Raw genomic sequence first — 22,257 nt, forward strand, 5'->3', positions numbered from 1 at the left:
GCTATCTTCATTCGATTCCCTTAAGAGCATACATGTCAATATCAATGCTATATAGGTGCTACTTCAAACACATTTAGTATCCGATTTACCTTTATTAATAAATTCAACAGGAAGACTTCTACGTAACATAAATAACAAACAACATTTGTCTAACATACATATGTTCTTATATATATATATATAAACATTTGTACTGTAACACCTTTCATCCTTTCTGATATCCGGTATGAATGGAAGATGCCATTGAATTTGTATGTTGCAAAAATCCTTTTTTTTTAAGAAAAGCAAAAGAGAGACCAAATTACAAAATGTGTAAATGTTTAGGGTTATTTTTTAGAATCAAGATTAATTTGACATAATTATAAATGTTGAAGGATAAAATTATTATTATGTCGATTTTAAAAGCTACCTCTATTAGTCACTAGTGATAAAAAAGATAAACTTAAACAATTGGGTGATTATTTTGTAACTTTTTATAGTTGAGTGATCAAAAAATTTACTAATATTTGAGTGGTCATTTTATAACTTTTCATAGTTAAGGGACAAAAAGAAATTTATTAATAGTTGGGTGAATGGTAGTGTAGTTTACCTCAAAAATAAAAAATACTAATATAACTTGTTTTAATTACAAAATGACGTTTTCATAATTTTTCTAACCGAGTTGGTGTCCAATTGACTTGTAACACCTACTCAGTCTAAGACTTAAATAATAGTATAGATGATGCATATATTCTTTTATTTTTCTATATTGGTATATATATTAATTAAAGGGTGAGTATTTAGTATACGGCAATGTACTTTTTTTATTCCACAGTGACTTTAAAAATTAACTTGTGTCTATTTTTAAAAATACTTTTAATATTTTACTACATCCCTATAGGACACTTGTTAATCCTCTAATCCTACTTGTGGAGTTTGACTCAATAACAATATATCGAATATTTTTCTAAATTACATTTTTTAAAATTTTACAATAGTTACATATTTAGATGATAACAATAATTTTTACATGAATATAAATATATTTGGTATATACTAATATTAATTTATATGAAATTACATTAAAATTTTGAAATAGTTACATACATAATCATTTATTTGTTAAATTAATATTGTATTTAAAAAATCATATACCACTTTTACAATTATTATGAAGACTAAAAATAAGCATTCATATTTATATAAATTTATTTTTAATCATTTTATTTATCAAAAATACAGATCTTAAGAATTATTTTTAAGATAATTATAAATGAACTTATTTTAATAGATATATATAAAACAAATTTGTGCATAACACAGGATAAGAAATTAGTTATTATATATTTGACATAAAATATGTTTTCTTAAATATCTCTTAAATTTTAATGACACTATTTTTAAAATAAAATATCATTCTTTTTAATATTTTTATGTTAAAAAATATGGAAATGGTGTTTGAGTGCAAGGGAGTGTTGACTCCCTTACCATTAGAGCTGTTTGAGATCATTTTCATGTTTGAGATATTGACAATTTATTGAACGATATTTATGAGTTGTGTTGAATATATGGATGATATCTAGATATCAATGAAGATCATATCACTTGGGGAATCATATTTTGGAGATTGGATCGAATCGAATCATCCTATTTAATCCATTGGATCGTGGATATTGGATTGAGTTGAAACACTAATTGCTTAGCTATCAAGAGTCAATCTTTACCTTGTGCTTATTATTTTATTGTATTCAACATATTCTATTGTTGTTTAATAGGGATTGATATAGATCTTCTTATGTTAGCAAGTCTTAGAATATTCTATATAATTGAGAAACTTGTATAGGTTATTGTACTGAAAGAATTAAGAATCCATGTGAGAAACTTTATTGTATGGGTGCATATTGATAGTAAAACATTTTATGTTGTGGTTTTACTAGCTAAATTTGTTGGGTTGGATTCAATGGTGAGAGTATAATCCTTCAAGGTTTAAAGGTGGGGAAATTGTCACAAGTCTGTGATAGATTAGGATCACTTGTTCTAAGTGTTGAAGATAGTTGATATTTCTCTAGCTAAGCTCCACAAATGTAGGGAAACTGAATTGCACAAACAACTCTTATGTCTTCTATTTGTTTATTGTTTACATGCAGTGTTGAAGGAGTGCCCACTCCCTTGCCACTCCTTCCTAACTTATATGTTATATCTCAGCTGCAATGTTTTTAAAGCTTCGATTGGTATAAGAGCTTACAAGTTAAAGTAGCTAGCGGAGATCCCTAGTGTTGCTAGATTCAACCTATGGAAGATTCATCTACTTCAAACCCCTCTATGCTAGAGGTTGACAATTATACTTACTGGAAAGCACGCATGAAGGCTTATATTAAGCCCATTGATGAAAAGGCACGGTATGTTGTGCTAACTGGTTGAGAACCATCAAAAATGATACTAAGGGTGGAAAGGTTATTAAGCCAGAAGCACAATGGACCATTAAGGAAGAGAAGCTGGCAAATGCTAACTCAAAAGCCTTATATGCAATATTTTATGGAGTTGACATGCATAAGTTTAAAAGGATTGCAAAATGCAAGACTGCTAAGGTTACTTGGGATATTTAGGAGACTGCACATGAAGAAACATCCACCGTCAAGCAGTTAAAGATGAAAATGTTGACTTCGAGGTTTGAGTGTTGGATTTAGTGCTCTAAGTGTAGTATTTTCGTCTATGTACACTTGTATTTTTTCAAATAAATTGGTTTAATAAAATTATCTATAAATTACATTAATACCCTTTATATATTATCTTCAACGATTTTTACACGCAAACCAAAATGGAAGCAAATATTGACTCATTGATTATCTAATGTTTAACTAATATTAAGCGATATTATGTGGTCAGATTGTAATACGAAAAGACAGCTTATATTAGTAGATAAACCTAAACATGTCCTTAGTCTGACCGAAAATGCGTAAACTGATTGAAAGACTAATATGACATTTATCAAGTCCAATTGAGGAGATACTTTTTCTTGAGCAACGGCGCGAATGACTCGCAAAACATAGATGTAACACCCTTTACCCAGCTCGATTGCCGGACTCGAGTAATAAGATGCTACGAAAAAAATTCAATAATCGAAAAATACTTTACTAAACAAAATCTCAATAATTTATCATTAAATCATATATATTCAAACATATTAACAATTTTGAATTCTACAATGACCTAATTGTGAATTTTGGGCATGTAGTATGATTGAATTGTAAAATTTTAAAGTTTAAAGGTCAATATTGAAAATTCATAGTTGGTATCGATACCAAACCGATACTTTATTGAAAATCAATACCAAAATTCAATTTTGTTTTCTTTACAAAACAAGGGTATCGATATTTTATAAAAAGGTATCGATACTCATATAAATTTCGATACCATCTAGATATTATGTTTGTTTAAAACTGTTCATACGATAAAATATCGATACTTGAGTTCAGAATTGATAAAACCTCTTTTTAAAAGGTCCATATTATGCCCAAAACATACCTAAACTCAATTGATATAATTAGACATAATTAAGGACATGCAAATCATCATCTAAACATACCTATCCATAAACAACTTAATTCAAAACATCAAAATCTAAGCCAAACATATATCATTAGGATCAACCAACCTAAAGAATCAACCATTAAGCCATTAAGGTACCTCAACATAAACAACTAAACATTCAATCTCATTTATAAAACCTACACCAAAGCATTATCGTTTGTTGAGATCAAACCATCTATTATCCATCATTCTCACTACTATGCATTAACTATAAACTCACCTAGCATATTAACTCCTTAACTATTCATCCATTATGCATAACACCAAATTAATTTAGCAAGATATCTTCAAAATGACCATTCCTATCAACCACACACGTATATATATACATATTCAATACTTATAAACTTACAAACCCAAATACTATCAAAATACAAAAAGAGCATTACATATATATATATATATATAGAACAACCTAGGTACATATCAAGATCAAAAGAACATTTAAGCAACAGTTGAGTTCGGGATAGCTGTTGGATGCTGAGTTGACGATTGAACCACTAAATACCTACCTGCTAATGGAAAAAACTAAATTGTACGCTGAGTATAACTCAGTGGTATTTTCTATAATCTGAATATATAAACATAATATGAAATATTAAAATACAAGATTAAAATGCATTAAAAGATATGCAAAGAAACATGTAACTTTCATAATTTCATAATTTCATTCTTCAAAATTCATAAGAGTTTTAACATTAGTCATCTCACTTTTATTTCCATACTTAATAGAAATAACTATATATTTCATTTACATATCAAAATCAATTTGACATTTCAAATAGTATTTAGTATTTCCACATTTAATCAATTTAATCCTTAACGCAAATAACCAATCCAATCACTTCAAAATATCTCACCAAATCAATTTTGAAGTTTACCTTATAACTTACCATACAATGCATTGTACAAATGTAATAATCGAAATAGTTTGGATTATAGAAACACAAACTATAAACTCCGAGCTATTCGTCAACGACCTTGTCTTTTCCCTTCTTTTTCGAGGAATCTAGGTCGACGTTAGCTACGGAATAAAATAAACAACACATTTCCTCAATACACAAACAATTCACCCTCAATCGCTAATTTATACAACCTTTACATTTTATTCAATTTAGTCCCTAAATTCGGGACTAACATAGCTTCTAAATTAAACCCCAAATTTTTATACCAATTTCACTCTAAGCCTAATTTAACTCCCTATTTCTCATTTCTACCCAAAATTTTGAAATTTTTCACAATTTGGTCTCTAATACTCCAAAATCAACAATTTACTTTATAATTTAGTCATTTTTAACTATAAACTTAATATTTATCAATTTAAGCCCTAGAACTTCAACTAGTCACCAATGACAATATTCACAAAAATTAATAGTATCGAGAAATACTATATGAGTCACTAACCTAAGCTATTGAAATTTCGAAAATATAAAAATATAAAAACATAGACTAAATTAACTAACCAATTGAAGTTTGAAATGTTTAAAACCCTTAGCCGAATATTTCTTCTCCTTTAAGGTTCGACTTGCATGAAGAAAGAATGAAAATTGTTTTCATTCTCTTCCCACTAACTATGTTTTCTAATAATGTTATTATTTTATCAATTATATATTATAATATATTTATTAATTAAATTTTATAACATAAAACATTATGAAACCCCACCACCGTCCACTATAATTATAAAGAGGTGGAATTACTACTTTAGTCCTTATTCCATTTCTAATTAATAAAATACATAGTAAGTGAACTTTCACTACTTTTACAATTTAGCCTCTAAACCTTAATTAAGCTCTAATTCGATAAAATTACCCAACCGAAATTCAATTCACTTCTAATATTACTCTGTAAATATTTAATAAAAAATTACGGGTCCGATTTACAAAAACGAGGTCATGATACCTCAATTTCTAAAACCACTGACTTTAGAACCGATATACTTGTACTTTGTCTAATTTTCTAAATAACCAAAATTATTAGACCAAGCTTTAGTTTAATACTATAATACCTTCGAAAATATTAATAAATAATATTTACTGACTTTATCATCAGAAAACATAATTCCGAACCACCATTTCCAATATCACAGACTTTCAGGTCGTTACAATAGAAACATAGATGTGACTAATTAGACTAACAGCACATCGGATAGGACCCAAGTAGAATAGATCTTGAATCTATTTATGGATTGGTTCACTTGTGGCGTTCATAGTGTGACATGCATTAATCCTGAGTAGTTGATGGATTATGTACGTGTGACTCGTATACTTTGATATAAGTAAAAGCCTAAGTTCAAATAGATAAAGAACTGAAAGTTGGTGCGTTGGGTATACAAATTCTGCAGTATGTAGCATCATCCACAACAGTAGAAATCATAGCCTAAGAAATAGGTAAATTATAACCTCTCATTGGAATTACATGGTAGATGAAAAGTAAATGTGATCACGGGTCATTTGTCTTTGTGATAAATGACTTAATTATTATTTTAATAGTGATTGACTTTTTATAAAGGAATATGTAATGGTTACCATAAGATAAAATAGGATCATATTGGGAGAACGAATTTATCCCAAAGATATTAAGGATATCCTATAAGGGTAACACACTTATGACAAAGGGCATTGGATGCGCACTGATCGAGTAGCTTTCATAATGGTATGTACTTAAGGAGAATTAAATCAAGATACTACAGTGAAATGACTTCATGACAAAATGAGTTTATAATTAATAAGAGAAAAGCTAGAACTTAATTATAAATCATTTTAGCCCTAATTATATAGATCCAATCGATCCCTCAGCTAGCTTGTTGAAACTAGAAATGAATTGCATAAAGAATCAAATGAACAAAATTATTTAATTAGAGTTTTATTGAGAAAATTATTCAATTGTAAAATTAATTAATTTAAATTAATTTAATAAATAATTTTTATTTTGAGAACTAAAAAAACATGTATTGGGTTGGATTAAATTATAAAGTACTAGATTAGAAGTTCATGAAGCATATATAATATGACTCAATACAAGAGAGACCCAAAATTCCTCATAATACATGTGAGGGGCGATAACCCTAGTATATTTACCTAGGGTGTGCCGCCCCTCTCTCCTAGTAAAACTAGAGGACTAGTTTTTCTATTTGTATTCTACTAATTCAACCAAGATTCTTTTATCTCTCCCTATAAATAGATGGCAGTGGTAGGGCTAAATATAACAAAACTTTGAGATATTTTTATTTTGCTCGAAAATAGTGTGAATTTATTTTTTAAGTATAAATTCTATTTTTTTAGGAATAACAATTCTAAATGTTTCTATTAACAGAGAGATTTACTTTCCTACTGAAAGTAAAAAATTAGTTTCGGTTCTATGTTTGATCTGTGATTTCCTTTCCCACACTCGAAGCGATTCGTGGTACAAGAATAGCAGAAAAGGTCGTTCAGTTAAAATTCAGAAACGTCTAAGATCCGTTTTGCACAAAATACAGGTACTTTTCAAGAAAAGTTTATTGCTATAAATATCACAAACTGGCTCGATTTTCAAATTTTGATTTTTTGCTGTTACAAAAAATCATTTTTAAATCAGATTTTTTTCCAATATTAAGAACCTAAGGATGCAAGAACAAAAATAATTGGAGATTTTTATGCCAAGTTGTTTGACTTATCAAATCAGGCCCTTGCCTTAGGTGAAGAGTATTCTAATCCCAAACTAGTTAGGAAGGTACTAAAATGTTAGGCAAATAGGGACAAGTATGTGAAATCAACACTCACTTATCACAAGAAAACAAACATTTGAAGGATGAATGTGTTGATTAAACAGGTTGTTGCTAACGAGGCTCCTCTTATAGAGGAACTGGATAATCTTGTGAAAAAAGGATCTTGCATAGACCAAGCTTATCCTTGAAAGGTTCACTACTAGTAACAACAAACTTGATGAGATTTTAGTAGCAATAAGAAGAGATCCAAGCAGAGAAGGTCTAGGCTTTGTTGATAAAAGAAAATCTATAATGGAAAGCCTCGCAATTTTTGTTAAAGCTTCCCGATCAAAGGAAAATGGTGAAAGTTCTAAGCCAATATTACTCAAGCCATTCAAGAAGAATGTGTAATACCCAAAATATTGGTTTTTGAGAAAAGATAAATATTTCAAAATTGAAATAAGTATTTAGAGAGAAAGTATGAATAATGAAATTCGATAAGGATTAAATTGTGAATTTTTGAAAGTTAGAGGATTAAAATTATAAATTTATCATTTTAGGAAAAGACAAATTTAACAAATATTTTTAATGATTGTGACATGGATATAGATTAAGATAATTGACGCCATATCGAACAAAAATTGAAAGTAAGAATATGGATTAAGATATTTTAAAAATAAACCAATTAAAATATTATTTTTTAAATAAATTTATATATGTGGACATTTATATAGATTCTTTTAAAATTTTAAAATAAAAATTTATAAATCTAGTTATCTTAAATTTAAATTCAAAAATATATTTTATGATAATTTTAAATTTAATGAAATAATTAAAATAAATTTTAAATTAAATTATAATGATAATTTTAAAAATTTAATAAAACAAATTTAAACATTAAGATAAATAATATTTATATTTATGATCATATTATTTATTTTTATGATAATTTTATATATTTTATTTTCTTACCTATAAATTTTATGCAAAATTTTCAAAATTTATTTATCACATTCAAATTTTACTTAAGATTTTAAATTTTATTTATTTAAATAATAGTAAGTGGTCCGCATCAACTTTGATTCTTAGATTTTCTAATATAATATATACTAGTTTTTATATCCTCTTACATTGGCAACAATACCATGTCAATCAAGCTATAACTCAATTGATAATTAATTGATTTTTTAAATTAACAAATATATAAATACTATAAGTGATAAGTTAAAATAATATAACTGAAAAATAATATATATACACGTCAGTCTTCTTTATAACAACCACCGCTATAATAACATTTTACTATAACAACCAAGTTTCTAGTAGACTTGATTTCTTATATTTTATTTTAATTCTCTATAACAGTTTTTTACTTATAACAACAACATCTATAGTTATGATGTACATTCTTTATTAAATTATTTTTCTATAATTTTAAAATTTTAAGTGAAATTATAGCTATTTCTTATAAACAAACCTATAATAAAATGATCTTAATTAAAATATTTAATTTTCAAATAAAAAATCTATTAATCATATTTTATTAAATGAAAATAATCTTCAATAAGAGGAATTAAATATATCAATTCAATAAACTATTAAGTTTCCTAATTAAAAATCCTACTATGAATTCAGAGCATCATAAATTTATAAATTGATTACTTAAATTTAATAACTCGTGATAAATTAATTAATTTAATATTGATCAATTGTACTTGTTAGATTTATGAACTTTATAATTAATCATGTGAAACAATGTAAAATAAAATATGCATAAAAATAATATAAGCACCTAATATATGCATTTTAATTTTGTTGATTTGATTCTCACTTTATTTCTTTTTTAACATAATTCTCAAAATTTTTATTTGATGGAAATTCACGATATAGATTCTATTATAGGCTTACAATAATTATCTCTATATAACAACATATTATAAGCGCATAACATCTACCACTCTATAACTGGTAAAATCTTAACAAGCAAATGAGACAAATTCTTATAATAATTTTATTTTTTACTTTCTTTCATTAAAAATTTATGCAAATTTTCAAAATTTATTTAACCCATTTAATTTCTACTTAAGATTTTAAATTTTATTTATTTAAATTTTTTAAATAATAAATACCATCAATTAAGTAAGTTATTCATATCAACTTTTAAGTCTTAGACCTTATAATATATATTATCTAATTTTATAAAAGAAATTATATTAGGGTTCAAAATTTATATAAAAGCTTGACATTTTCTTTCATTAGAGGATATTCTCTTTAAGCACTTAAATATATTCTTAAATAAAATATATATTTTTGGTTCAATTTTGGGTTGACATAAAACAAAATAAAATTTCAACATTTATTTTAATTTACAATCTAACTTTAAAACTCAATTTTCCTTAAAATACAATTTGTTTTATCATTATATCCAAAATTTATTGTAATAAAAAAACAAAAAGCTGGCAAATCATGCACCCTGGCGCAAGTTAGCAAAGCTAATACAGTTACTTTTTATGGGTCAGGTCACTGGTCCGATTCGATAACTTGTTCAAAAAGTAGAAGTGTTTGAGTAAAAATATAGGACTAAAAAATAAGATTAATTTAGAAAATAGACCGAGCCTCGAGTAAAGGTTTTTGTCCAGGCCCAATCCGTCCCCAATTTATAATAAAAAAAGAAAATGATGTTTTGTTGTTGTTTTTCTATTGTTTTGTTATCATTTCACTATAATATTGTTAGTATTTTATTATTATTATTTGTATAGTATATAACATTTGTTTTATTATTAATTTTACTATTATTTAGAGGTATTTGTTTGTCTAGTTGCATTATTATTTAAGAATAAACACTTTTATTTATTTATTTTTAATTTGTTAAGGAATATTTATTTTAATGTTTTGGATTTTTTATGTATTATATTTTTAAAGTTTTTATATAAAAAATTTTAATATTGGTGGACTGACCCGAACTTGAGTTTTAACATTTTTATTTAAATCGAACTTAGACAAAATTTTAAATTATTTATTAAGCCGAGATAAACTCGAACCAATCAAAGGAACTAAAATTTTATTAAGACCCGACTCGAATCCGACCCGGATAATCCCTCAAGATAAATACAAGAGTCTGCAAAGAATACCATGACTCGTCATCATCTTCGAGTCGGCGCATGTTAGCACAAGAACCGGAAATTTTTCGTATTGCCCAAAGAATTGTGATTATCATCAGCAATCGTTGATCGATCTGTTTTTCCCCGTCTCCAATTTCATCGAATCCCTTCGCTCCTTCTCGCAAATCAATAATCGGTAAGCTCTCTTCAGCTTAGTTTCAAATCCAATGCTCCGATCTTTTTTTTTTCTTAATGTTTCTGATATGATGATTATACATCTGTTTATCTTTTCGATTTTGTTTAGGTTAATTATTTATTATCTTACAATAATTTTATTTTTTTATAATGAAAAATACGGAAACAAATTTCTTTGATTGTTGAAAGCTAGAATCTGAAAAGTTTTGGAGAATTGTAGATTTAATTACTGTTGGATGATATAAATAAGTTAATAGTTGAATTCTTTTTATACATCTAATCATAATTTTAATTGACTGGATTTTATCTGCAAATCCAAGACTGACCATTTGTAAAAAAAGTGAGAAATAGAGATAGAGGTAAAAAGACCTCTCCAGTCCTTTTCAATTTCAAAATTGAGCAAATTTGTTATTATATCAATCAAAAACATGTACAATTGATGGAAAACATTGGCATGATTAATTTTCCTTAGTTGCTCACCTTCAAAATTGACAGATTAAATTGCTTTGATTTTGTTGGGAGGGACTAATTTGCTCAATTTCAAAATTGAGAGGAGTGGAGAGGTCTTTTTTACCTAGAGATAGAGCAATGGCATAACAAAATAAATTATCTTAATTGCATTTTTTTTCTCCTAGAGCAATATGTATGTGGAGAAGAGATCGAGAAACATAGCAGATAAAAGCGAAATGAGAAAAACTCCTTCACTGGTAGACCTTTGTGTTAGAACAGTGATAGATAATGTAAGGTACCTTGGAGATGTTGGTGAGACAGATTCACATCTTCTTGAACGTATTCTACCGCATTGTACAGTCGATCAATTATTGCATGTGGAAACGAGTACAAAGGTGAGTTGACTTGCATTGTTTATGCCTCAATTAGATGTTTTTCCTTTAATTTCTATATATATTTAATTGGGACTGATTAATTGATGTAGGGAAGGGATCTCAGTTCAGTAACTGATAAACTATGGAAGAATTTCTATGAGCTGCAGTTTGGCCGTGAGAGTATGCAAATAGTAATTGAGAGGATGAAGCTAAAGAAAGTATCGTTTAGATGGAGACAGTTGTATGAGGTAATCTTTTAACTTACTTAATAGCTAGGCTGTTGGTGAAATGCGTAGGAACCAGCAATATGCCTTTAATTAAATATCAGCACTGTTATAATACCAACTTCCCCGCTAAAGTTCAATGATTTGTTGTATTAGGCAAAATTGAAGGATGTTCAGGAGGCCGAGAACAAAGCAATTGACCGGCTTAAACAATTATACAAGAAAGAAGATGCTCGTATGTTCCTTGTTCTTTGATTATTTCTTCTTCTTTTTTTTTTAACATTAATCTCATTATAGGTTCTTATCATATCTAGTCTTTTTGATACAATACCTAGAACTAATCATAGCCCCTCCCCAACCCTTAACTACGAGGATAATGTGCTTCAACGCACTCAAACCCGCGTCATCCTACACTGGCAACAATGGCGATGCCAATCGACCTAAGACTCAGTCGGCTTGTTTTTTGAATTCTTAATAACAATATAACCCATTGTTTTGACAAGTAGCTTGATCTTGTTACATGTGTGCTTCTATCTCTTAGACTCTTGTATTACTGGTTTGATATGCATTTAGTGGTCATAACTTGTGCAATAGTCCCCAAGCTTTGCAAAAAAAATAAAGGCAACTTTCTTCAGGAAGTGCTGAAAATTGGAACTATTTCTTGAATACCGTTCACAAGAACCTGTATTGTCCCAAACTTGCACTGAGACGTGGCTTTAATTGCTTGCCTACATACTTAAAGTAATAGGGAGAAGTGGCCTTTAATTTTTGAATAAGATCATGGATTTAAAACAAAGATGTGTGGAGCACTTAAGAGAACCTTTCATGTCAATACATTAATAGAATGAGTTTGTTGCAAGCAAGATCTTGCTATGTGTGTATCTGTGTGTTCCAACTTCCAACACACTCTGCACTTTGGTTGTCAGAATTCTTACCTTGATTTCAATTGGATTAGGAAAACAAAGTCGGCAGGTTCAGCTTTGCACAAAGGTTCCACCTTCAAGCAAAAGAAGCTTTTTTGCTGGTAACATTCTTTGTTCCTCTAATGCTTGTTTGATCTAATTTATTGGTTTCTTATTGGAAAATATGCGAATTTGATCTTTGTGGCTGTTAATAAAAAGGGTCTTCTGTGATCTGTTGGTTTTATTTGTCAAAATGTTATCTAGGAAGTGGACCTGGTTACAATATGTCCAATGTTAAGAGCAACATAATGAAGAAAGCGAAGATAGATCTTATGAAGAGGTAATCTTCTTCTTCTTCTTCTTCTTCTATTGAAAACTGTGTAGAAAAGGAAAAAGAACACTGCAAATTTGTTGAATATTAGGAAAAGCATCCTAGCTCCTCCAAAAACTGGTAAAAGTAAGAACCCTTAATTTACAAGGGCATGTTGCGTAGCCTCTTAGAATTTGAGTGGCAATAATACCGTAGCAGCTAAAATAGGAGTTAGAATCCATTAAAATGCCTTGAATTTATTATTTATTATTGCGATAGTGTCATTCTTGAAGTTTTTCCAATTTTTTCTCCCTCAGACTGTTACCTTTTCCAGTTTATAGGTGAGTGCCTTATAAATAAGGTATAGCTTTTGAGACAACTGAATGCAGTCTACAATTTCTTATTGTAGAATTCAAATTTTAAAGTCGATATGCTTGGTTGCTTTAAAGGAAATTTGCTAGTAAAGGAATCGAATTGCATTTTACCCCCTATATTTAAAAAATGGGTAAATTAGTCCTTGTACATTAGATCAAAAAGCAAACCAGTCTTTCTATTAAAAATTTCAGCCATTTCTATTGTTAAAAACTGATCATTGTACATAACATGAGCATAACATGAGGTACACTTGGCACTGTCTGGTTATATTGTCTGTCACATCAATTTTTAACAATACAAATTAATGCAATTTTTAATAAAAATGACTAATTTGTTCTTTTATTTACAATATTGGAATTAATTTGTCTATTTTTTAGTAGAAGAGGTAAAATACAATTTGACTTCAAGTAGAGTCTCCATGGTACTTTTTCCGAAATTTGCTCTATTGTAGTTAAAAACCCATGTAAATACTGCCAATCAGTCCTAAGATTATGAACTTGTATAATGGCCTAAGTTTATAAGAAAATGGCTCTACACCTACAATAAAATTGGCATCAAGACTCCACTTCATCCAGGTGGATATTTGAAGGAATTGATTGTTTATTTTCTTCTATCTTTAAACAGCCAGGAAGTGAAAAATCTCGCAGCCATGAAGAAAAAAGCAGTGCAAAGTCATCATAGGTAATATCTTTAGGTGTATATTATTCAATTTTACATCGAACAGCCGTTGATTGATATGAATTGATTGCTTATCACATTGGCTTCTTGAAACGCAGTGGTACCACCATAACGAAGTCGAGTGGATTTTGCGGAAAGAATTCAGCTTCGACATCAAAGCATAGCAAACCATTAGAGAGGAGATTCTAGAAGAAGCAGTTTCTAAAAATTTAAGAACAAAGTCCCGAAAAAGGTTCTATTGCCTTCCTCCTCTTTTTTCATTGTAATATTTGGAAAGTAATAATGGATCAATCTGTAACTTTATAAAAAACTATTTCCATAATGCAATTGTTTCCAAGGTTTGCATTTCCATTGTCATAGCATTTACTTTTATGAAGCATCGTTTGCTACCCATTTCTCTGTTTCAATGATGAGTTCCTGCTTTTCAGAAGCACATGTAACACTATTAAAGGTGTTAGGATTGGTTATTTGCCTATGTTACTCACACACATCATTATTTATGTTACTTTGACACCTCTCTTTTTGAAGCATCAATATTTGAAACATATTCAGATAGGGTAAACTACATCTAAGGCCACTAGACTATTAATAAGTTTACGTTTTTTAGTCGCATACCTTGGTCTACTACTGCTCGAATAGCATTCCCCGCTGCAGTTTGAGCAGCAAAAGGGGTCCCCTTCTTGTACCCTCAAATCCACAAGTGCCAGCAGAGGACCAAGAGATTACCCGACCCAGTACAATGACGATGGTATTATTGAAACTTGCTTGAACATGAATAACTCCTTTTGGTATTCTATGTGCATTTTTCCGTGCACTAAAATATGGTCATTGAATTATTTGAAAGTTTTCATTTAAGTCACTAGGATGTTAAAATTATTATTGTATGGCTTTCTCTGTTTGTACCATTTGCACTAGCTTTCATTCCTTTCTCTTCTACAATTCAATTTTTTTCATGAAACAATTTTAAACGTTATGAATCTACTAACCAAAATCCAAATAGCTTTCTTCTTCGATCTCGAATGTTAATCGTCAGATCGGTTTAAGATATGTTCTACTTATCAATGAGTATTGATCCACTATACTAATCATCGAATTATTGCTTTAGCAGTCTAATGACTTAAATAATAATTTTTGAATAATTCAATATTTTAAAATGAAAATTTTAGAATAATTTTATGCTTATTTTGAAATTTTTTTAAATTGAGTAATTAAAATATAAACTTAATAATAATTTATTTACTTTTTAACTTACCCACGGACATAATCTTAATATATGAAAAAATTAGACATATCTTTGTCAGACATGACTATATTCATCCGAGTTAGCATAGCAATTTGCTGCTTTGGTAGAAAGATTTATTGAATGACCTGCAAAAATAAAAAGGCCTATTGCCTGACAGGGTTTAGCAAGTCCTACATTTGGACACACTTCCCAGTCCCTTGCTTGGATAGCGGGTATTTTACAAAAATAATATAAAAAAAAATACTAAAATAATATATAAAAAATTTATTTATCAAAATGGTATAAGAAAAAAAAAACAAAACAACTGAATGGAGGGCCTGCCACAGGCGGCACCAATGGTGCCTGTGGCAGAGGCGGCATCAACATATTCGTATTTCAGCCATTTGTTCGTATTTTTTTCGGATTTTATTACTTTAAAAAATATACTATTTTTTTAATTTATTATTTTACATTATTTTAGTACATTATGTTTGAAATGTATTAATTCAGTGTGTTTTTAAATAAATTTTAAAAAAATCTTATTTCAAACCCTTTGTTCGTATTTTTTTCCTCGGATTTTATTACTTTTAAAAAATATACTATTTTCTAATTTTATTATTTTACATTATTTTAGTACATTATGTTTGAAATGTATTCATTTAGTGTGTCTTTTATTTAAATTTAAAAAACAACCCTTATTTCGCCCTTTGTTCGTATTTTTTCCGGATTTTATTACTTTCAATAAAATATATTATTTTCGTATTTTATTATTTTACATTATTTTAGTACATTATGTTTGAAATGTATTAATTTACTGTGTTTTTAAATAAATTTAAAAAACTATTATTTTTCCCTTTGTTCGTATTTTTTTCCGGATTTTATTACTTTAAAAATATACTATTTTCTAATTTTATTATTTTACATTATTTTAGTACATTATGTTTCAAATGTATTCATTTAGTGTGTTTTAAAATAATTTTTTAAAAATTCTTGTTTCGCCCTTTGTTCGTATTTTTCCCAGATTTTATTACTTTCAATAAAAATATATTATTTTCTAATTTTATTATTTTACATTATTTTAGTACATTATGTTTGAAATGTTTTAATTTACTGTGTTTTTAAATAAATTTAGTAAAAACCATTATTTTGACCCTTTGTTCGTATTTTTCGAATTTTATTACTTTAAAAATATAATATTTTATTATTTTATTATTTTACATTATTTTAGTACATTATGTTTGAAATGTATTCATTTAGTGTGTTTTAAATAAATTTTAAAAAACCCTTATTTCGCCCTTTGTTCGTATTTTTACCGAATTTTATTACTTTCAATAAAAACACACTAAATGAATACATTTCAAATATAATGTACTAAAATAATGTAAAATAATAAATTAGAAAATAGTATTTTTTTAAAGTAATAAAATCCAGGGAAAAAAATACGAACAAAGGGCTGAAATACGAACATGTTGGTGTCGCCTGTGGCAGGCCCTCCATTCAGCTGTTTTGTTTTTTTTTTTTTGTACCATTTTGGTAAATAAACTTTTTTGTATATTATTTTGGTTTTTTTATTTTTTATATTATTTTAGTAAAATACCCCTTGGATAGCAATGTTAAAGTAGTTGGATTCTGCTTAAAAGGTTGTTTTAGGGTGAGTTTGAATGGGCAGTGCGTTTATCTGCGATTAGTGTAAAAATAGTGGTGACGGTGAGATTAAATACTATAGCGATACTGTAGCGTGAGACAATAAGTAAACTAAATACACCGCACCGCACTCAATTGCCAATCTAAACCCACCTTTAGTTCTATTCCTCCCCTGACTTTCAGGTGCTAAACTTCTTTTGCACTTTAAAATTTGGAAATTTAATAAAATAATCTAAAAAATTAATATGGGCTGGTTTGGGTTTAGTTATTTTAATTTGGACTGGATTTAGATAAATTTTAGACTCATTTTCAGGTTAGGTTTTGGCCTAGAAAATGGGTTTAACATTTTGTTGAGGCTTGACCCGGTTCAGCCCATGATCACTTCTAGCATAGTGTCTTTAATTCAAATCTCATTATGGATAATTTTTTTTATTGATGTATAAAAATATAAAAAAGACGAGAACACCCACATAATCATATAACTTTACAAATAAAATCATTTTTTGGGAATTCTCTAATTGAGTTGAAACTTTGTTAATGGGTGATATCAACTCAAGAAAAGTTTAATAAATAATATAGATAACTAATATATTTTTATAAGCTTTGCAGAGATCAAAATATGTTCATCTTTTAATCATTGTATTATTTTTAATAATATCGTACTATTACTTAAATTATGATTTTAATTTTTATTTATAAAATATTATTTATTTTAAGAGAAAATACTAGGTACATTGTAAGTGAAGTTTTTAGATTACGAAGAATGATTGGGGATTGACAAATATTCAATAGGGTACAGTAAAATATTATAAAAAAAACATGTCAATTTTTAAGGTGGTTTGTGAAATAAAAAAAGTATACCACCAATGTACTAAATGTTTACCCTTATTTTGAATATTATTTACAACAAATATAATATATTATTTGTTTCTTTGTCTTTTATTTTAAAACAATAAACGCATGTATTCACATGCAACGCATGTGACAAGAAATCTAGAACATTAAAAGAGATTAGTAAACTTCCAGTCTTACAAGCAATGATTCATTACTTGAATGTTTCTTTCCGTCTAAATAATCCAAAGCTTATGGCATATTTGGTTCGTTGGAATAGAATAAAGATATAATGAAGTGTTATCATGTTGTTCATTCCATAACATTATTTTACATATTTTTTTTTCCATTCAACCCAATCAAATTATTGTTACACTTATTCCATTCGATTAAATTAAAAGCAATATTTTATTTAGACTAAATGTTCAGATAAGGGCCTAATGTTTTGGAACTTGTGCAAGGGCTTATATGGGTAATTGTAGTGCACACATCGGTTTCAAATGTCAATTTAGTTATATGGTTATAGATTATTAATTTTGATTTTCAAATGTCAATTTAGTTTTTGAGTACCCCAAGTCTTTTAAAATTGTTTCTAAGCCTAAAAATTGCACTTTTCCAACAACATCTCAAGACATAGGGTCATGTGTCTCGAGACATGAAACTTCAAATATAAACTTTGCTTCAAGTAAGAAAAAGTCTCAAACAATTCTTGAAACAACCAGCCATGTCTCGAGACATAGGCTTGCTTGTCTCGAGACATAAAACATCAAAGCTAAGGTTTTGCTTCAGGGGTGAAATGTCTCGAGACAATGTCCTCTAAGTCTCAAGACATGTCCATGATGTCTCGAGACACTTTGCTCCAACGGTCATACTTTTGTCTCGATGTCTCGAGACTTAGACCTATGGATTGCATTAAATGCGCGAATTTAATGCTCTCAACGGCTAGAAACTCCTTCCAACAACTCCAAACATTCAAAAATAAATGAGAGGACATAAATATGATCTAAGGACACTTAAATGAAGATAAAAAAAACAAGCTTACAATGATTAAAAACAAAAAACCAATCATTTCACCTTGTTATTCTTATTTTCATTTATAATCACCTGTCGATTCAATTCTCATTCATTCTTTTAAGTGTTATTTTGTAGTTGTGAAAACTTTATCATTGTATATATCTACCTTCTACATGTGGTTATTTATTTTCAATTGTATTTCTCAAATTCGAGAAATTATTTAAGGTTTTGGGTAAAAATATTACGGAGAAGTAGTTCTATCTTGCTTAATTTGTGAAGGTTCTTAACAAGTTTAAAATTAGTAAATTTAAAAATCCTTGATAGTGATAAGCTAAAGTAGTGGACGTAGACACTCTAAATCTTTTGTGTCATTTTTCTTGAAACACTAAACTAACAAAGAATATATATATTTAGGCAAATTATGTTAGCTATATAAACACACACATACATGCTAGTGGAATCTCCACGTCCATTTATTCATTATTCCTTCAATAATTAGTCAAAAAAAAGGGTCTAAATGTATTACACTGAGCATTTAAAGAAGAGATCTCTGCAAGTAATAAGTTGTTTAATAAAGACACCAATTCAAAAAGATGATCACCCTCCCATGAAAGTGCTTAATTAGTAAAATTTTATTAAGCTTGCCAAACTTGAAAGCTAAAGCAGGAGTGTGGCACTTAGACTTGATCATAAACTGAAAAAAAGAAAAGAAAAAGCCATTACAGTTTTAAATGCTAACCTTAATATTTTAGGGTTTCAATCTGGGGTTATGATTTTGGAATAAAGAGTTTTGTTTAACATTGGGGGTATACTAGAAAATTAGACAGAGAGAAGATTGAAGCAAATTGTAGAAAATAAGTGCAGAGCAATATGGGTTGAAGAAGGTGAGAGTTGCCGTAGTTGTTGTCAAACCCCCCAAAATTCCCAAATGAAATGTTAAAACCTCTTGTAGACTGTCCAAGCCAAATTTAGCTTTAAAATTATAATCAAACTTAGGATTTTTGAGACAATAACTTCATTACAAGTTTTGGGCTTAAATTTGAATTTCATAATTAAATTGGGGTTGAATTTAAATTAACTTTAAATTTATTTTTGAAGTAATTTTTAAGTTCAATTTCAATGAAATTAAATTGGAGATGAGAGTTGATATCCGCATGTGGTTTTTGGAGAATTTTTTTATAAATAAAATCATTTTATGTTTTAAATAGTGGTTTTATTTTTAAATGATTTTGGAGTAAAAACTATTTTATGTTTGGTTTTTAAATAAATGTTTTATTAGAATTGGTCCAAATTAGGTTAAGCCTCAATCTATTTGCTTAAGCTTCAAATTGAGTCAAGTTCAAGTACAATTGTTTTGAGGCTCAAAAGGCACACATCTTTATGAGATGTCAGGTTAGGGTTTGGAAATCTTAAGGGTGTAGTTGCCGTACATGGGGAATGAAGAGTCAAAGAGCATTAAATGGTGTAATTGCCATCCATTATATTTTTTATTTTTATTTTATTCTCGAAATATTAATAAAAATACTAAAAAAATAATAATGAAAAAAAAACACAAAATGGAAATACAAAAAATCCAAAAAATCAGGAAAAATGAAATCTTTGAAGAAACTTCTGGATCAAGAACATGAACACAACATTTTTGGGTTTGTGATACAACACTAGAAATGCACAAGAAGACGAAGAAGAGAAAACGAGAGACAAAGAGAAAAGAGAAAAAGAAAACTTATTTTTAACTGGGTTGTTACTTGAGACACACAGTCTTTTCCAATTGGTTTTAAAAGCCAATCAGAAAGAGTAGTTACAATGGACTACCGCATTGTTACCAATGGTTGTTACTCAGCTAAGTGGTACGCACCGTATCACTAACCTTTAACTCTCAACAAAAGTGTCTCATTTCATTAATCTTCTAAACTCATTGTTTCACTAATTCCCTAAAACTCCCTATTTTACTAATTGATTCTTAAGTAACTTTCAGTTTATGTAACAATTCTCCTTCCCTTCCAACATCCTTGTCCTTAAGGATGAGAAGATGGAAGTTTATTCCGCAAATCCAGCAAGTTCTTCCAGGTAGCATCTTCTGGAAAGGCATTTATCCACTTGACTAAGACTTCAATGATTACTATGTTTCCCTTCTTCACCATTCGTCGATTGAGAACTCGAGCTAGCTCATTGACCATGGCATCATCCGTACCGACAATAGGTACGTCAGATTGCACCATCGAGCTGCCCACATGTTTCTTAAGTTGGTTGACATGGAAAATGGTGTGAATACATAATCTCAAAGGTAAGGTTAACCTGTAGGGCACCTTCCCTACTTTAGTTTCCATAAAAAAAAGACCAAAAAACTTGGGAGCAAGCTTTTGGTTTTATGTTTTCCTCATAGTATGTTGTCTATAGGGATGAATCTTGAGGTACACCATGTCTTCCACCTCAAAGTGCCCGTCACTATGTTTCTTACCAACCAAATGCTTAATTTGATTTTTGGCTTTTTGAAGATGAAATTTAAGCATTTGTTTGGCTGCTTCTCCATGTTGAAGGCTCATATCCACAAAAGCTACAATCACTACACCAAAATAGGTTTTTAGCGGCGTTTTTTTTTGCCTTTAGCGGACATTTTTAGCGCCGCTAAACGCCGCTGTTGACAACGTCGCTAACTTTTGCGGCGCTTTTCCCACAAACGCCGCTAAAGGCTAGGACCTTTAGCGGCACTTTTCCCATAAACGCCGCTAAAGATCATGACTTTTTGCGGCGCTTCTGCCAAAAACGCCACTAATGACATTTGGCGACGCTTTTTCACAAATGCCGCTAAAAACATGACTTTAAAAAATTTTAATTAAATAATATTTATTTTTGAAATTTCTATTAAAATTTTAAGTTAAAGCTAAATATAAAAATTAATGAATTTAAATTAAGAAAATTAAAACAAGATACATTCTATATTAGAATTACGAAGAAAATTGTTTACATTCTATATTAGAATTACATAAGTTTTGTGACCGCATTTAGTATAGTTCCTTAATCTTAAAGATATTTCAAAATACAACAATTTTGCAAAAAAGGGTACAATATTTAATATAAGTGAAACAACAAGCACATTATTTATCATAAACTTCTCCGTGCTCTATACATCCTCCAAGTGAAAATCCATCTCAATTCAAATCTTAAACGTCAAAAGCGGTCATCAAGATGCAAACAACGTGGTCAGTATAACTTCAACAATAAGTTATCTTGTCATCAAACTATGCCTCAAATCAAAGATATAGGTTACCCATCCACATAGAGAAATGCATGTATCTCATTCGCCAAATACATTAGACAATTTGTGGAGAGGAGAAACCAAAAAACAATCATAAATTGTAAGAACAGATTATGCTTGGACTATATGCTTCTATGCCACCTTAACTAGAAACTATTTCACAGGATTGATTGCCAAATACTCAAGCATACACTTAGACATCAAGTTTTGAACCAAAAAATTGGAGCCAAGAGAATAGGAACAATAACAAATCACGCAACTCATCGAGACAACGAAGCAATATATAAGTTTACACATCGACCGAGTTCGCTCCAATGGAAGGACTTGAGAAATAAATCAAGAATGTTGCTATTTTCGAATCATTTACAAATCGTGAAAGTGCCCGGACCGCAAGCGCATTTAATTAACGGAACCTTGTCCACCACC

At 28.9% G+C, this 22,257-nt stretch overlaps 1 protein-coding gene across 1 annotated transcript; it reads left to right on the top strand.

Annotated features, from left to right (window-relative positions):
* Positions 1-10,376: 10,376 nt before the first annotated feature.
* On the top strand, positions 10,377-14,215 carry LOC105798043 (uncharacterized). The gene is made up of 8 exons (XM_012627925.2): positions 10,377-10,552; positions 11,187-11,396; positions 11,486-11,623; positions 11,756-11,834; positions 12,555-12,623; positions 12,766-12,841; positions 13,811-13,867; positions 13,963-14,215. The coding sequence occupies exons 2-8, from the start codon at positions 11,193-11,195 to the stop codon at positions 14,051-14,053; spliced, it is 714 nt and encodes a 237-aa protein (XP_012483379.1). The 5' UTR covers positions 10,377-10,552; positions 11,187-11,192; the 3' UTR covers positions 14,054-14,215.
* The last annotated feature ends 8,042 nt before the right edge of the window (positions 14,216-22,257 follow it).

The sequence above is a fragment of the Gossypium raimondii genome, chromosome 9, assembly GCF_025698545.1.
Source record: "Gossypium raimondii isolate GPD5lz chromosome 9, ASM2569854v1, whole genome shotgun sequence".
In the NCBI taxonomy this organism is placed as follows: domain Eukaryota; kingdom Viridiplantae; phylum Streptophyta; class Magnoliopsida; order Malvales; family Malvaceae; genus Gossypium; species Gossypium raimondii.

Excerpts from the sequence above, each read along its gene's own strand:
- LOC105798043 (XM_012627925.2), top strand. The coding sequence starts at position 11,193 with ATGTATGTGGAGAAGAGATCGAGAAACATAGCAGATAAAAGCGAAATG. Across the intron at positions 11,624-11,755 it reads GATGGAGACAGTTGTATGAG|GCAAAATTGAAGGATGTTCA; the intron begins GTAATCTTTTAA and ends TTGTTGTATTAG. Across the intron at positions 13,868-13,962 it reads GCAGTGCAAAGTCATCATAG|TGGTACCACCATAACGAAGT; the intron begins GTAATATCTTTA and ends CTTGAAACGCAG.